Source organism: Loxodonta africana, chromosome 16 (genome assembly GCF_030014295.1).
Source record: "Loxodonta africana isolate mLoxAfr1 chromosome 16, mLoxAfr1.hap2, whole genome shotgun sequence".
NCBI lineage: Eukaryota > Metazoa > Chordata > Mammalia > Proboscidea > Elephantidae > Loxodonta > Loxodonta africana.
Window position 1 is genome coordinate 67,501,781 of NC_087357.1, and position 11,995 is coordinate 67,513,775.

At 53.9% G+C, this 11,995-nt stretch overlaps 1 protein-coding gene across 2 annotated transcripts; it reads left to right on the plus strand.

The window, feature by feature from the left end:
* The first annotated feature begins 2,644 nt into the window (after positions 1-2,644).
* On the plus strand, positions 2,645-8,017 carry FAM241B (family with sequence similarity 241 member B). Of its 2 annotated transcripts, none has more exons than XM_003409308.4 (3): positions 2,645-2,702; positions 4,276-4,402; positions 5,060-8,017. In XM_003409308.4, exons 2-3 carry the CDS (start codon positions 4,310-4,312, stop codon positions 5,327-5,329), a joined length of 363 nt encoding a protein of 120 aa, XP_003409356.1. In that variant the 5' UTR covers positions 2,645-2,702; positions 4,276-4,309; the 3' UTR covers positions 5,330-8,017. The 2 variants fall into 2 exon arrangements, with proteins under 2 accessions (XP_003409356.1, XP_023402794.1); XM_023547026.2 differs by lacking the exon at positions 2,645-2,702 and adding an exon at positions 2,712-4,125.
* The last annotated feature ends 3,978 nt before the right edge of the window (positions 8,018-11,995 follow it).

Sequence of the window (11,995 nt, forward strand, 5' to 3'; positions counted from 1 at the left end):
TGGAGTTTAACTGCCATTTTCTGAACATGCAATGCATGGGGTTTTATGTAAACCCCACTGCACCTGCATAGTAAGACTAAGAATGTTGCTGATATAACTTGTATGAACTTCCTGCTTGTAAACCCCACAAAAGTAACCTTCCCTCTCACCCTCACTGAGCAGTCTTGGCAGCAGCAGCCCCGACTGTTCCTTTCCTTGTGCAATGAAATAAAAGCGTCTCTCTGATCTCCCACCTCGGTCTCTCGTTTATTGGCTGAGATAAGTTACACCAAGCAAAACCTGGGGTTTCCAAACGGCAACAGGTTCAACACCAGAATGGAGGAAACAGAGAAAAAAAAAAAAAAATCAGTAAACTGGAAGATAGGCCAATAGAAATTTCAAAGCCCTGCTGATGAGTTGGGTCTCAACAGGGTACAAAATATGGTGCCATTGCTGGCACTTGATCAGGGGAGATGCCTGAAGGAAGTGGAGAGGTAGAGAGAGGAAAATTGATTCAAAGCCTTCTGAGGCTATTTTCAATGGTAATGATAGGTCTTTTCCAAGTCAGTCAAATACTACCAAGGCCAAGAAGCTGTCCTTGACCTTCTGGAAAGGGCTTACTTTCTCCTACAGGCTCCTATGGTTGTCTCTGGCTGGATGGCACCTCCACCTCTTTGAGGGCAAGTGTACCAGTTCAAACTTTGCTGGAAACTTTCCTGATTTCCTCCTCGTGCCTCCTGGTTTCCACAGCCCACAGTGGTCTCTCCCTCCTTGGGGCTTCTGGGTTGTGTGCCCCACTTATGGGGCTCTGTTCCCTGAAGGAGTATGGTTCTCAGCCCTGGCTACACACTAGAATCACCTGGAAGTTGGCTTTAAAAAGGTCTCCATGACCAGGCTGTGCCCCAGACCAATGGCATCATCACCTCTAGGGTGGGGCTCAGGTATTGGAATTGTTTTTAAATGTTCCAATTTCAATGTGTAGCCAGTTTTGAGATCCACACATGACCTCTGCCAACTTGGCATCCTGCTTGGGCTTACCCTTTCTGTGTATGAATGCGCACACCTGAGATGCATCGGTGTACAGGCAGGAAACATTAGGATTTTGGTTTATATTTATTTAAAATCCCTTTCTTTTTAATGTGCATGTTTTACAATCGACTTACTATATTGCAACAGAAGTAATAATAACAGCCAGCAGCCATTGAGACTTACTGTGGCCAGGATCTCTTCTAAGTGCTTTACACATATAAGCTCACCTCATAGCTGCAAAGTACTTAGCGCTTCACAACAACCCGATGAGGTGTGTATTGCTATAACCCCCATTTTACAGATGAAGGAACTGAGGCCAGAGAGGTTGCACAAATGGCCAAGGTCACACTACTTACTAGAAAGCAGCTGTGCCAAGATTCAAACCCAGGCTGGTCCCAAATTCACCCTTTTAAGCACAGTGCCAATCTGCCTCTCACAGTACCTATGTATAATTTATAAACAAACAGGTAAATAATACACAGATAAGATATACGTATCAGGGGTACCTCTTCAACAATTTTTACTGGTGAAGTTTCACGATCAAATAATTGGAGAACACAGTGGCAGATTATGAGTCCTTGAGGCTAGGTCTGAGTCTCACTCTTCTTTCTGTTCCTCCCACCCAGGGGTGAGTGTGCATCTGGGTCCTAATGTATGCTCAATAAATATCTGCCTCCTTCTGGAAACATAGGTAACATCTATCAACACTTGCCATGTCCCAGGGACTCTGACACTCAGTCTGAGGTAACCCATTGCCATCAAGTAGATTCCGACTCATAGCGACCCTATAGGACAGAGCAGAACTGTCCCATAGGATTTCCAAAGAGCAGCTGGTGGATTTGAACTGCTGACCTTTCGGTTAGCAGCCAAACACTTAACCACTGTGTCATACCAGGGCCCCTCCTGTGAGGTACCTACTGCCATTATCTCCACTTTGCAGATGAGGACTCTGAGGTGCTAAGTGCCTTGCCTGAGGCCAACGACCAGAACCACACCCCAGCTTGTCAGACTGTGCAGTTCATGTGCTCAGACTGTGACTGGATGACTGCGACTAGTCGAAGCTCTGCAGTGAACAGCTTCTGAAGGGAGTGGGTGGGGTGGGACTTCTAGATATCATGAAGGAGGCAAAGGCTGGTTGTGTACTCCTTCTGGCCTTTACCCAGGTGTTACCCAGGAATGCCCTTTCCTATTTGCCTCAAGGACAAACTCCTACCTACCCTCTTGCCCCAGCTCAAAGGCTGCCTCCCCTAGCTGCACCTGAGCTCTTGTTCATGCTTTGTTTTCCCCACAGACTTTTAGAGCTCCTTGAGGGCAGGGATGGTTCCTGCTCCAGGGAGCCAGCTCAGCAAACACATGCCGGTGGGCTGAGCCTGGGCCCACCTTTCTTCCCAAGGTTCTTTTACTGTGGGCAGGGTCCCGCTTCCTTCCTTCCTTCTCCCTCTCCTCTTTCCTCTCCTTCCTTCCTACTAGCCTCTCTCCTCCCATTACTCCTTCTTTCCGCCTCCCTCCTCTCCCTCCTCCCCGCGCCCGGCCCGGCGACTGCAGTTCCCGCAGAGCCCTGCAGAGGGCGCCCTCGCACCGCCCGCCCGGCCGCACCCTGCCCGCGCCAAGCTTCCTGTGAGGTCAGGTGGGAGGAAGCAGCCTCCGGAGCAGCCGCGAGTGGACGCCGCCGAGGCCCGGAGCCAGGCCCCCAGGTGCGTGTCCCGGGCTAGGGGAGGGAGGTGGGGACGCATCCCTCCTCCACTCTGGGCCTGGCCTCGGAGCCGGTGGGAGGCTTCCGGAGGCTGGAGCTGGGCGGCCTGGCAGCGCCCCCTCTCCGGAGCCCAGCCCCCTGGTGCCCACGCGGACCCTCGCTTCTCCTGCCCGGCAGCACAGGGACTGGGGGGTTCCCACCCCTGCCAATGGGCGGGGCCCCACCCCGTGGTGCCAGGTGTCCCCGAGGGGGCGGGCCGCGCCTTTAGCCCACCCAGCGGGGGCAGGATGACGAAGCACAAAAAGACTTTGGAGGACCACGACCCTCCTGGCCTTCAGGGTTAGCAGGGTTCAAATACGGGACCCCTGTGCCCCAAAACCCAAGCCAGGGACAAGAGATCAGGGACTCTTAAACCCATTAGGGGAGTGGCCACGAGTGCTTTTGAGAATTTAGATGAAAACTGGCTGATCTAAGAAAAATGGCCTTGACATAGACTTGGGAGAGGCGAAACACCTGCCCCTCAACCCATCGACATCCTTAATTAAGGGCTTTGGCCTTAAGACAGGTTTGGGAGGCCAGGGGCCTGTGGAGTGGACCCCTCCCAGAAGCCACAGCAGCCTCCCATCTCCTCTCCAGGGAAGACTGGGCCCTGCCCTGTGTTAGCAAAGGATGTCTTGTGTTCCTTGAGAGGTGAGGGACAGGTGAGGGGCATGCCCCTGCATGAAAAGTCTGCCCCTCATAGCCAGCACTGGTGAGTGAGTGGCTACCAGTGTGGTCTGCTGCCAGGCAGTGTATCTGAAGTCACTCTGAAATGGAGCCTGTATCTCCTGGGGGTGCCCATGGTGGGAGAAGACCCAGGTCCTTGGCTTTTACTCCCTGAGGGAAAAGCAAAATCGAAATGTGGGTATCGGGGGACTGAGGATTCTGGTGCCCTGGACTCCCCCTTCAGTACCCATAGAAGGCCCAGAGCTGGAGTTCTGGCTCCGCCTTTTTTCTGTGCTGCCAGTTTAGGCATGATCCTGGGCAAGCTATGTAAACCTCTGTGCCTCTCTCCCACCTGTGCAGTGGCTATGCTAGTACCTACCTCAGAGGAAAGGCCTGAGGCTTGAAGGAGATGAGCCTCCATGGACCTTCAGCAGCGTCCAGACCACAGCAAGGATTCAAGCCCAGCTGGGGGTGGTGGTGAACAAAACTTCCTTGTCGAAGGAGGCTTTGGATAGTTTTCCCAGTGGATTCAATGTAGAGTCCACTGAAAAATATTTGAAAAGCTTTTATTTAGCAAAGATTATTGTCTAGTAACCAACTTGCATTTACTTATTTGCCCGCATTTGATTAATCAGACTCTGCCTGCTCAGAGTGGGTAACCCTGCGAGCACCCCGGATTGCACTTTGTCCTGCTGGCAGCAGACATCTCTTTCTCTCTGGTAAATTGCTTCCTTCAGGCTTTTTGAGGTCTGGGGAAAAATCATTAGTGGACCTTTGTGATCCTCGTCATGGATTACTAAGAGTTAAAGGCTGTGCGTGGGGTGGGCCACTTGGCTTCTGTCAGCCGCCCACCCTGGCTGTCATTGCAGGTATAGCCTAGCAGGGACCAGAGCCTGTCGGAGGATGGTACGGATTTTGGCCAATGGAGAAATTGTGCAAGACGATGACCCCCGTGTGAGGACCACCACCTCTCAGCGTAGTAGCACACCTCGCCAGGTAGGGGGACAGCTGTTCTCTCCCGTCCTCTGTACCAGCTCAGCTCCCAGAAGTCTCTCCTGCTGGTGTTAACCCTTCTCTAGCCTGAAGCCCTCTGCAGTGAGCCAGGCTGGGAAGCATAAAGGGCCAAGGCTTGGGGCAAACTCCATAGATTATTGCCCTGCCCTTGCCTTCCCAGTTCTCCCTCCTCCAGGCAGTCTCCCCACTGGAGCCCCACACTCCTCAGTGAGTCCTTTGGATGAGAGAAGCTGGAGAGTAGGTGGAGGAGATGAGCCCGAGACCACAATGATTATTTTAAAGGAGAGAGTGATGAGTATTAAAAATAATTGCCCAAGGGCTGTGCCCTGTAATCCAACCTGCCTCGACCCCCTTCCTCTCTTCTCTGTCCTGGCCACCTTCTCCCTGGACATGACATGGAGAATACGAGCTAGCGTTTTTTGTGCTCTGAGGGCTTGTGGCTCAGTTGTTGGGGATCCTGTGGGTGGACCCAGGGATTGCTGAGAAGGGAAGGAGTGACCCTGGGTGGTTGTAAGGGACCACCCACCCTTCCTAGTACAGCTTACCTCCTCTGGGAGGATAGGCCAGCCCAGCAGGGTTCCCTCTTGGCTGGCATCTCCACTCCAGATTCATTCATCTCTCTCTGTCTCCACCTTCCAGAGCTTTCTCAGCAGGGGCCATGGTGCCCCCTTGGGGGGTCCTGGCCCCCGCCAGCAGCAGGCAGGGGCCAGGCTGGGTGCTGCTCAGTCCCCCTTCAGCGACCTCAACCGGCAGCTGGTGGACATGGGCTTCCCCCAGTGGCATCTGGGCAACCACACCGTGGAGCCGGTGACCTCCATCCTGCTCCTTTTCCTGCTCATGATGCTGGGCGTTCGTGGGCTCTTGCTGGTGGGCCTCGTCTACCTGGTGTCCCACCTGAGTCAGCGGTGACCTCCAGGGGGCTGCTGGGGGTGTGCGTGAGAGCAGGCACATGGAGGATCTTGTGGTGCCTTGAAGGTGTGGTCAGAGGAGAAGCCTCGGGTGTGTGTTTTCACCTTGTGTTAAGCATGAGGCAGAGGGAGACTATGTATTCCAGCGTTCCCCAAATATCAGCTGATAACTCTGGGCCCCTGGAGATGTTTCTGGGTGGCCTGCATTAAATAGCACAAAATTAGAGCGGGGTAGGGATTCCCTTTCCAATTTTCTTTTCATCCTTTTATGCCAAAAGAAAGTCCCAGTTGGTGCCAGCATGCTGTAACGCCTCTGGAACACGCGCTGACTCCCCCTTCTACCAGGGAGCAGGCCTTGGGCTTCGGACAGGCGGGAAAAGTTTCCAGACTTTTATAGTACTGTTTTAATTGTATATTTTTATTGGCTACCTTGTATTTATCACAAGTACTGGTACTGGCGTTCTATTTATTGTGGTGATATTTTCAATAAATAAATTGAAGCAAAAATGAGTCCCAGTAAAGAAATTGGTAACTAATAGCACAGCCGGCACGCAGCCCTGGAAGACATGGTGAAGGTGGTTTGGCGAGGGATTGGGTTTGGGGAACAGGATAGCAGCAGGTATCTGACTGGAGAAGGTGGTTTCTAAGCTTTTCTCAATAGGGTTTGGGATCTGGGAGGGGGTCCAGGTAAAGCCAGGACTTGGGCCCTTTGTTTGATGCTTGGCTAACTTCTAGGCTCTTTCTGAGATGCTAGACTTGAAGGTCAGCCTTGGGAGGAAAGGTCCTCTGGGAGAATGGCCGGGGAGGCTGTGGGATGGAACAGCTGGGGGCAGGATCTGAGGCCTCCTTCCCTGGGGCTTTGCCCAGAGGCTGCTCAGCTTCCCAAAGGCTCACCTTCCTGAGGTTCTTGCCACCTCTGGCCACATTTGCCTTAGCAGGTGGGGCCTCAGCGCTGACTGCTCAGTGCATGTGGGATGATGGGTCCCTAAAGTTGGGGCGAGGGTGCCCTGCATTTCAGCTGTGAGCTCTAGAGCTCTTGGCCCTGCTAGGGGGGAGGTACTGGGGGGCTGAGGGCTCGGGACCCACAGTGGGCTTTGGGTTACAGGTTAGAGAATGGCTGGGTGAACTTGGGGACTTCGCTTACCCCAGAATGGTTTCGCACCATCTTCTCAGGAGCCTTCTGGGTTCAGTTGTTTGGGGAGGAAAGCAGGTTTTGGAGGTGCTTCCTGAAGGCTAGAGCTGGGGGAGTAAACCATCGTGGCATGTCGAGGGGCAGAGGGAAGAGAGGTTGAGATTGATTCCATCCCTCTCGTGAGCCCTGTGTGCTGCCCCGGACAGAGCCCTCTGCTGCCCTAGAGGGGGCTGGTGCCCTTTACTGCAGACATACGTGAGGGAGCTTTGTGGTGTCCCGACAGGACTCCTTTCCAAAGAATGTTTTCTGTGTCTTTATTTACTGGCAGCGGATGGAACATGTGCTCCCTTTATGAGGGGCACATAGAGGGCAGGGGCACTGGGCCCTTCTCAGTGGTCACAGATGGGGAAGGGAGGGTCTGGGCAAGGGGCAGCTGGTGCCCAGCCCTGGATGGTGTCCCCGGCTGCTTCTGTGGCAGGTCCCTCTGCCCTGGCCCCTTTGCCCATGGGCCTACCCAGCCCCCCAGCTCCTGCAGGTCTAGCCTACCCAGCCACAAGGAAAGGGGTTCGTTCCCTCCTGCACAGCTTCTCCCTCATTCCCCGCCCCCCCAAAAAACCTCTCTTCTCTCCCTCAGCTTGTCTCCCTAGGGCTGGTTTTCCCTTTCTTTTTCCACTTTCAAAGCTGTGAGACTCTCTGTAGAAATAAATCTTAAGTAACCAGTTGCCACCAAGTCAATTCCCCCTCACCGCGGTCCCATGTGTATCAAAGGAGAACTGTGCTCCATGGGGTTTTCCTAGCTGACTTTTCAGAAGTGGATCACCAGGCTTTTCTTCTGAGGTGTCTCTGGGTGGATTAAAACCTCCAACCTTTCCCTTAGCAGCCGAGCACATTAACTGTTCACACCACCTTAAATAGCCCCCCACTATACAAAATACCTTTAGGGGGTGTGAATCTGAGTCCACAAATTTAGGGACTGAGAATCCCATCTTTTTCTAGAGTTCATTTTCGTTTCAAAACCTAAGCGCTTTGAGGAGAAGTGGGGGCATGTGAGAAACCTGGGCCTGTGGCTCGGCATGATGGGGAAGAGCCCTGAGGGCAGCTGGGGCCAAGGCAGTCTCCAGAGGCTTGGGTAGCCAGCCTAAGGCAAGTTGTTAGAAGTGACATTTCTTGTCCTGTTTGTTGAGTGCGCTCCAAGACACACTTCACAGACCCAGCAGAGCTGCTCTGAATTGGGGCCCATCCAGTTGTCCCTTCTTTTGCCACCCACCTTTCGGTGCCTCTCAGGCTCTGGGCCTCGCTTCTGGAAGTCTAGGTCTGAAAGGCTGCTAGCCCAGCCGGCATGGTGAGACAGCCTGGCCCTCAGTCAGAACTGCCTAGTGGAGGGGCAGGTGTCCTCGAGTTACGCAGCCTGGGTGGCATAAGTGAGTCTGGGGGCTGTGTGGCTGCCTCTTGTTTGAACATCCTTCTGCAAGGCTTTCACGGGCACTGACTGAGGAATCACAGGTGTGTTTGAGGTGAGGGCTGGCTGCTCCAGGTGGCCAGGTGTACAGACCCTGAGTGAGGCTTGAGGCCTTGACCTACTCTGTGGCCCTGAGTCACCCCCCCCGCCCCCACACTGCCCCCACTCTGAATGATAGGACCTCCAGGCTGGGTCGCCTTGCTGGCTCTAATTCCCCTACCCCAAGGGAGATTTGGAGGAGGTTTCTGCTAATTTCCAGGGCTAATCCTCCAAGCTGGTGTTTCTGTGTCAAGTGAGATTTTTGGCCTGGCTGCGAGGGGCCCCACCCAAGCGACCCACCAGCCTGAAGCTCCTGGGCCCTCCACCGCCTCTGTGGGGCTGACAGGGCAGACCCCATGGGGTTGTTTTGACCCCCTGGCCTGGGCTACCTGGAGCATGGAGCTGCTGAGTCTGACTTGTGTATGCCCCCGCCTTAATTTCCCGGGACCTGCCGGCCCTCTGGGCCCTCTGGTTTGTAAGCTCCACCTGTCCTTACCCTCCAGTCAGCCCCTGCCGTGGGAGCCACATCTCAATGTCCCCAGATGGAGACACCAAGATCAGGCAAAACAGCTGTTCCAGTTCCCTAAGGAGACCTCTCATGCCTGCCCCCTCCCTGGGACCCGATTTGTGGCATAGGCTGGAGGCGGGGTCCTTGACAGGGCTCTCTGAGCCTGAAGGGGGACACCCCAGGGCGGTTGCCAGAGCCTCTATGCACTCCCATGTCTGACCTTGAAGGCGAGAGAGGAAAACTATGCCCCCCGGCCCCCCTCCAACCACGCCATCAGCATCAGAGAGTGCCTGCTTGCAGACCCTGCTCTGCTCTTTATGGCTGCTGGCGGCTGGCCGTGGCCTTGGGTAGCCACAAAGCCTCTCAAGCCTTGGTTTCCTCAGCTCTAAGCAGGGGTGATGGTCTGGATTCTGTCTGCCGGTCCGGAGATTGCCTGAGGCATGGTGGGGAGAGGGAGCACAGAGCTCTGGGAAGGAGAAGCCTGCTCTGTGTACCATGGACCCTCGGACCACAGCTGCTGTGCCATGGCCCAGAGTGGTTGACCCATCCCAGGCACTGAGGACCCCCTGCACGGGGCAGCGCTGGGCTCCCTCTCCAGCTGTTAGACAACAAATGAAGCCGCTTCCCTGTGCTCCTTCCAGAAGCTTTGTTGAGGGGCTTGTGTGTCAGAATCAGACAAGGTTAGAGAGCTTGTCGGATGCCTGGCACTTTGCGTCTGCATTTAATTGTCACTGGTTTGGTACTGGAGGAGTCCTGGTGGCACAATGGTTAAAGCACTCAGCTGCTAACCAGTGGTTCTGCAGGAGAAAAGACCTGGTGATCTGCTCCTGTGAAGATTAAACCAAATAAATAAATAAATAAAACCAAGCCTGTTGCCATCTGACTCAGAGTGACCCTATAGGACAGAGCAGAACTGCCTCATCGGGTCTCCAAGGAGCAGCTGCTGGACGCAAACCACTGACCTTCTGATTGGCAACCGTAGCTCTTGACCACTGTACCACCAGGGCTCCCCACAAAGATTATAACCTCGGAAACCCTATGAGGCAGTTCTGCTCTGTCCTACAGGATCACTAGGAGTTGAAATCTTCGTGACGGCACACGACAACAGGTTTGAAATTTATGACTGGGGTCATCTTTATTTTACCGCTGAGGACGCTGTGGAGAGGTTATAACTTGCTCTGGGGACCGTGAGCGAGCTGGGGGTGGAGCTAGGGTTCACACTGAGGCCTAAAGACCATACTCTTACACTCCACATGGCCTCTGGCCCTAAGTCAGAATCACCTGGGAACTTACCCAGCTTCATTCCCAGGCCTCACCGCAGACTTTCTCTGGGAGCAGCACTGAGGGGTGTGGCGTAGGAGGCTGAGCTTTCCAGGTGATTCTGATGCAGCAGGTGGGGGGGTGAGGGGGTGCTGTTAGTGTCTCCCTGACTGTGCAGAAGGTGCAGAGGGCCAGTGAACAAAGGGAGTCAGCAAGGTCACCCATCAAGTTGAGGTGGGGGAAGAGAGGGACTGGAATAAAAAAAAATAGGCCTCGTTAAATGCTGGGACCCATTGTGACCCATCTGCACCCCATAAGCCTGGTGAAGGCAGAGGGCATAGAGGTGGTGTGAAGACATTGTGGCAGCAGTCACCTGCTGGGTGGCCTCACTAGCTCCCCAGCTCTGGGCCTCAACGCTGTGGCCCCATCTCAGAGCGGGGGTGCAGCCCTCGTCCCTGCCTTCCGGAACAGATGACATTTTCATTGTAAACTGACAAGCAGAGAAATCTGATTACCATGCAAAGGACCCCCAAAGGCCTATGTAGAAGAGGGGGTGCGGTGGTAGGGGACTCTGCGGAGGAGACTAGTCAGAGAGGGAAGCCGGCAGCCGTCCACCCGGGGACAATGGTAGGGGAAGCAAGCTTTCCTGTCCCTGTGCTGCCGCCCGGGGCCCAAAATTGCAGCATGAGAAAATTCAGGAAGCAGAGTGAAAGCCTTAGTGGAGTTGCAGAGGGGGTGTGTGTGTGTGTGTGCGTGCGTGCGTGCGTGCGCCTCTGTGTGTGTCTAACCCTCTGGTGGGGGAACGCTCAGAAACCATATGGCTTTCAGAACTCAGACCTTGGGAGAAGTCTGAGCCTTTAGGGCAGCTGCCTCCCTGAGCTGGAGCAGTGGGGGCACTGGTTGGGGTCTAGAGGGCTAGACTGCACTCACAGCCGAGTTACCAGCTCCAGTCGTTCTGGTGTCACTCACTGCTTGGGACCCTCCTGGAGGTGAACTACCTGGGCTCAAATACCCAGCGCCATCCTGCTAATCAGTGTCGTTGGCCATGTTCCGTAATCTCCCTGCTCCTCCCTGTCCTGCACCAAAGACACCGGACGCCAGTGTTAACTGATGGGTTGTTCAAAGTTGCCCCAAGGCGCCACCTGGTGGAATATCTGGGTGGGAGCATGAACTCTGTCCACACAACAGTTTCTCCATGAAATCACCCTACCCCCTGCCTCAGGTGAGTGCTCACCTCAAGTAGCCCGGGCTTGAGCTGACCTGATATTTCAGTGATAGCAAAATTCAAGTTTCTGGTGGGGAGAGGGCACAATTCCATTGCCGTTTCTCTTTTTTTATGGTCTTGTCCTAGACGGAGCCCTGGTGCCAGGGATGTTATAAGCCTCTTTTGATTTCATTTTCCCAAAAACAAATAAAAATAGGTGTCTTCCCCTTTTCACTGATGGTGAACCTGAGTCTCAGAGAGATTAAAGTCACTTTATGTGGTTGCACATGGTAGGGAGCAGATGCAGGGTTTGAACACCGGTGGGCCTGCCACTCCAGCCTTGGGCAAACTGAGTCTGGGGGTCCTAGGGCTGAGGGAGGGAGATGGTGGGTGGGGACGCCCCAGAAAGAGGACCTGCACCACGGTCAGTCTTGAACTAGACCTTCCCACATCTAGGAGATAGAATGAGAAGTGGTAGACTCAGTTATCATCTAGTCCCAGGTGGTTAGTGCATGAGGTGACCCCAGTGGGAGAGACTTGCTCATTTTCTAAGCGTGTGCTCTTTGTAGGTGGGGAGCAGCTGTGTCTAGGGTGGCCATGCCCAGCCCAGCACCTGTCAGCACTTTTCTCATTTGTCTGTCTTCATTCAGAGCCTGGTGCTGAAGGTCTCCTTTGATAAACATGACATTCGTGACATGTTGTCTATGTGGTCTATGTGTTGTCTAAACCCGTTGCCATCGAGTTGATTCCAATTCATAGTGACCATGTAGGACAGAGTAGAACCACCCTCATAGGGTTTCCAAGGAGCAGCTGGTGGATTTGAACTGCCGACTTCCGTTAGCAGCCAAGCTCTTAACTACTGTGCAACCAAGGCTCTGTCCATTATCTAGCGCTTGTCTTTTTCATAGGAGACAAGGACTAGGGGAGTCAGACAGATCTCTCTGTAACTTGTTGTGTGTCTTTGGGCAAGTTACTCTCTATGGCTCGGTTTCCTCATCTGTGAAATGGGGACGATGGGCCATCTAGGATGCCTGTGAGGCCCAAATAAAAAGTGTGTATGCAGTG

Excerpts from the sequence above, each read along its gene's own strand:
- FAM241B (XM_003409308.4), top strand. The coding sequence starts at position 4,310 with ATGGTACGGATTTTGGCCAATGGAGAAATTGTGCAAGACGATGACCCC. Across the intron at positions 4,403-5,059 it reads GTAGTAGCACACCTCGCCAG|AGCTTTCTCAGCAGGGGCCA; the intron begins GTAGGGGGACAG and ends TCCACCTTCCAG.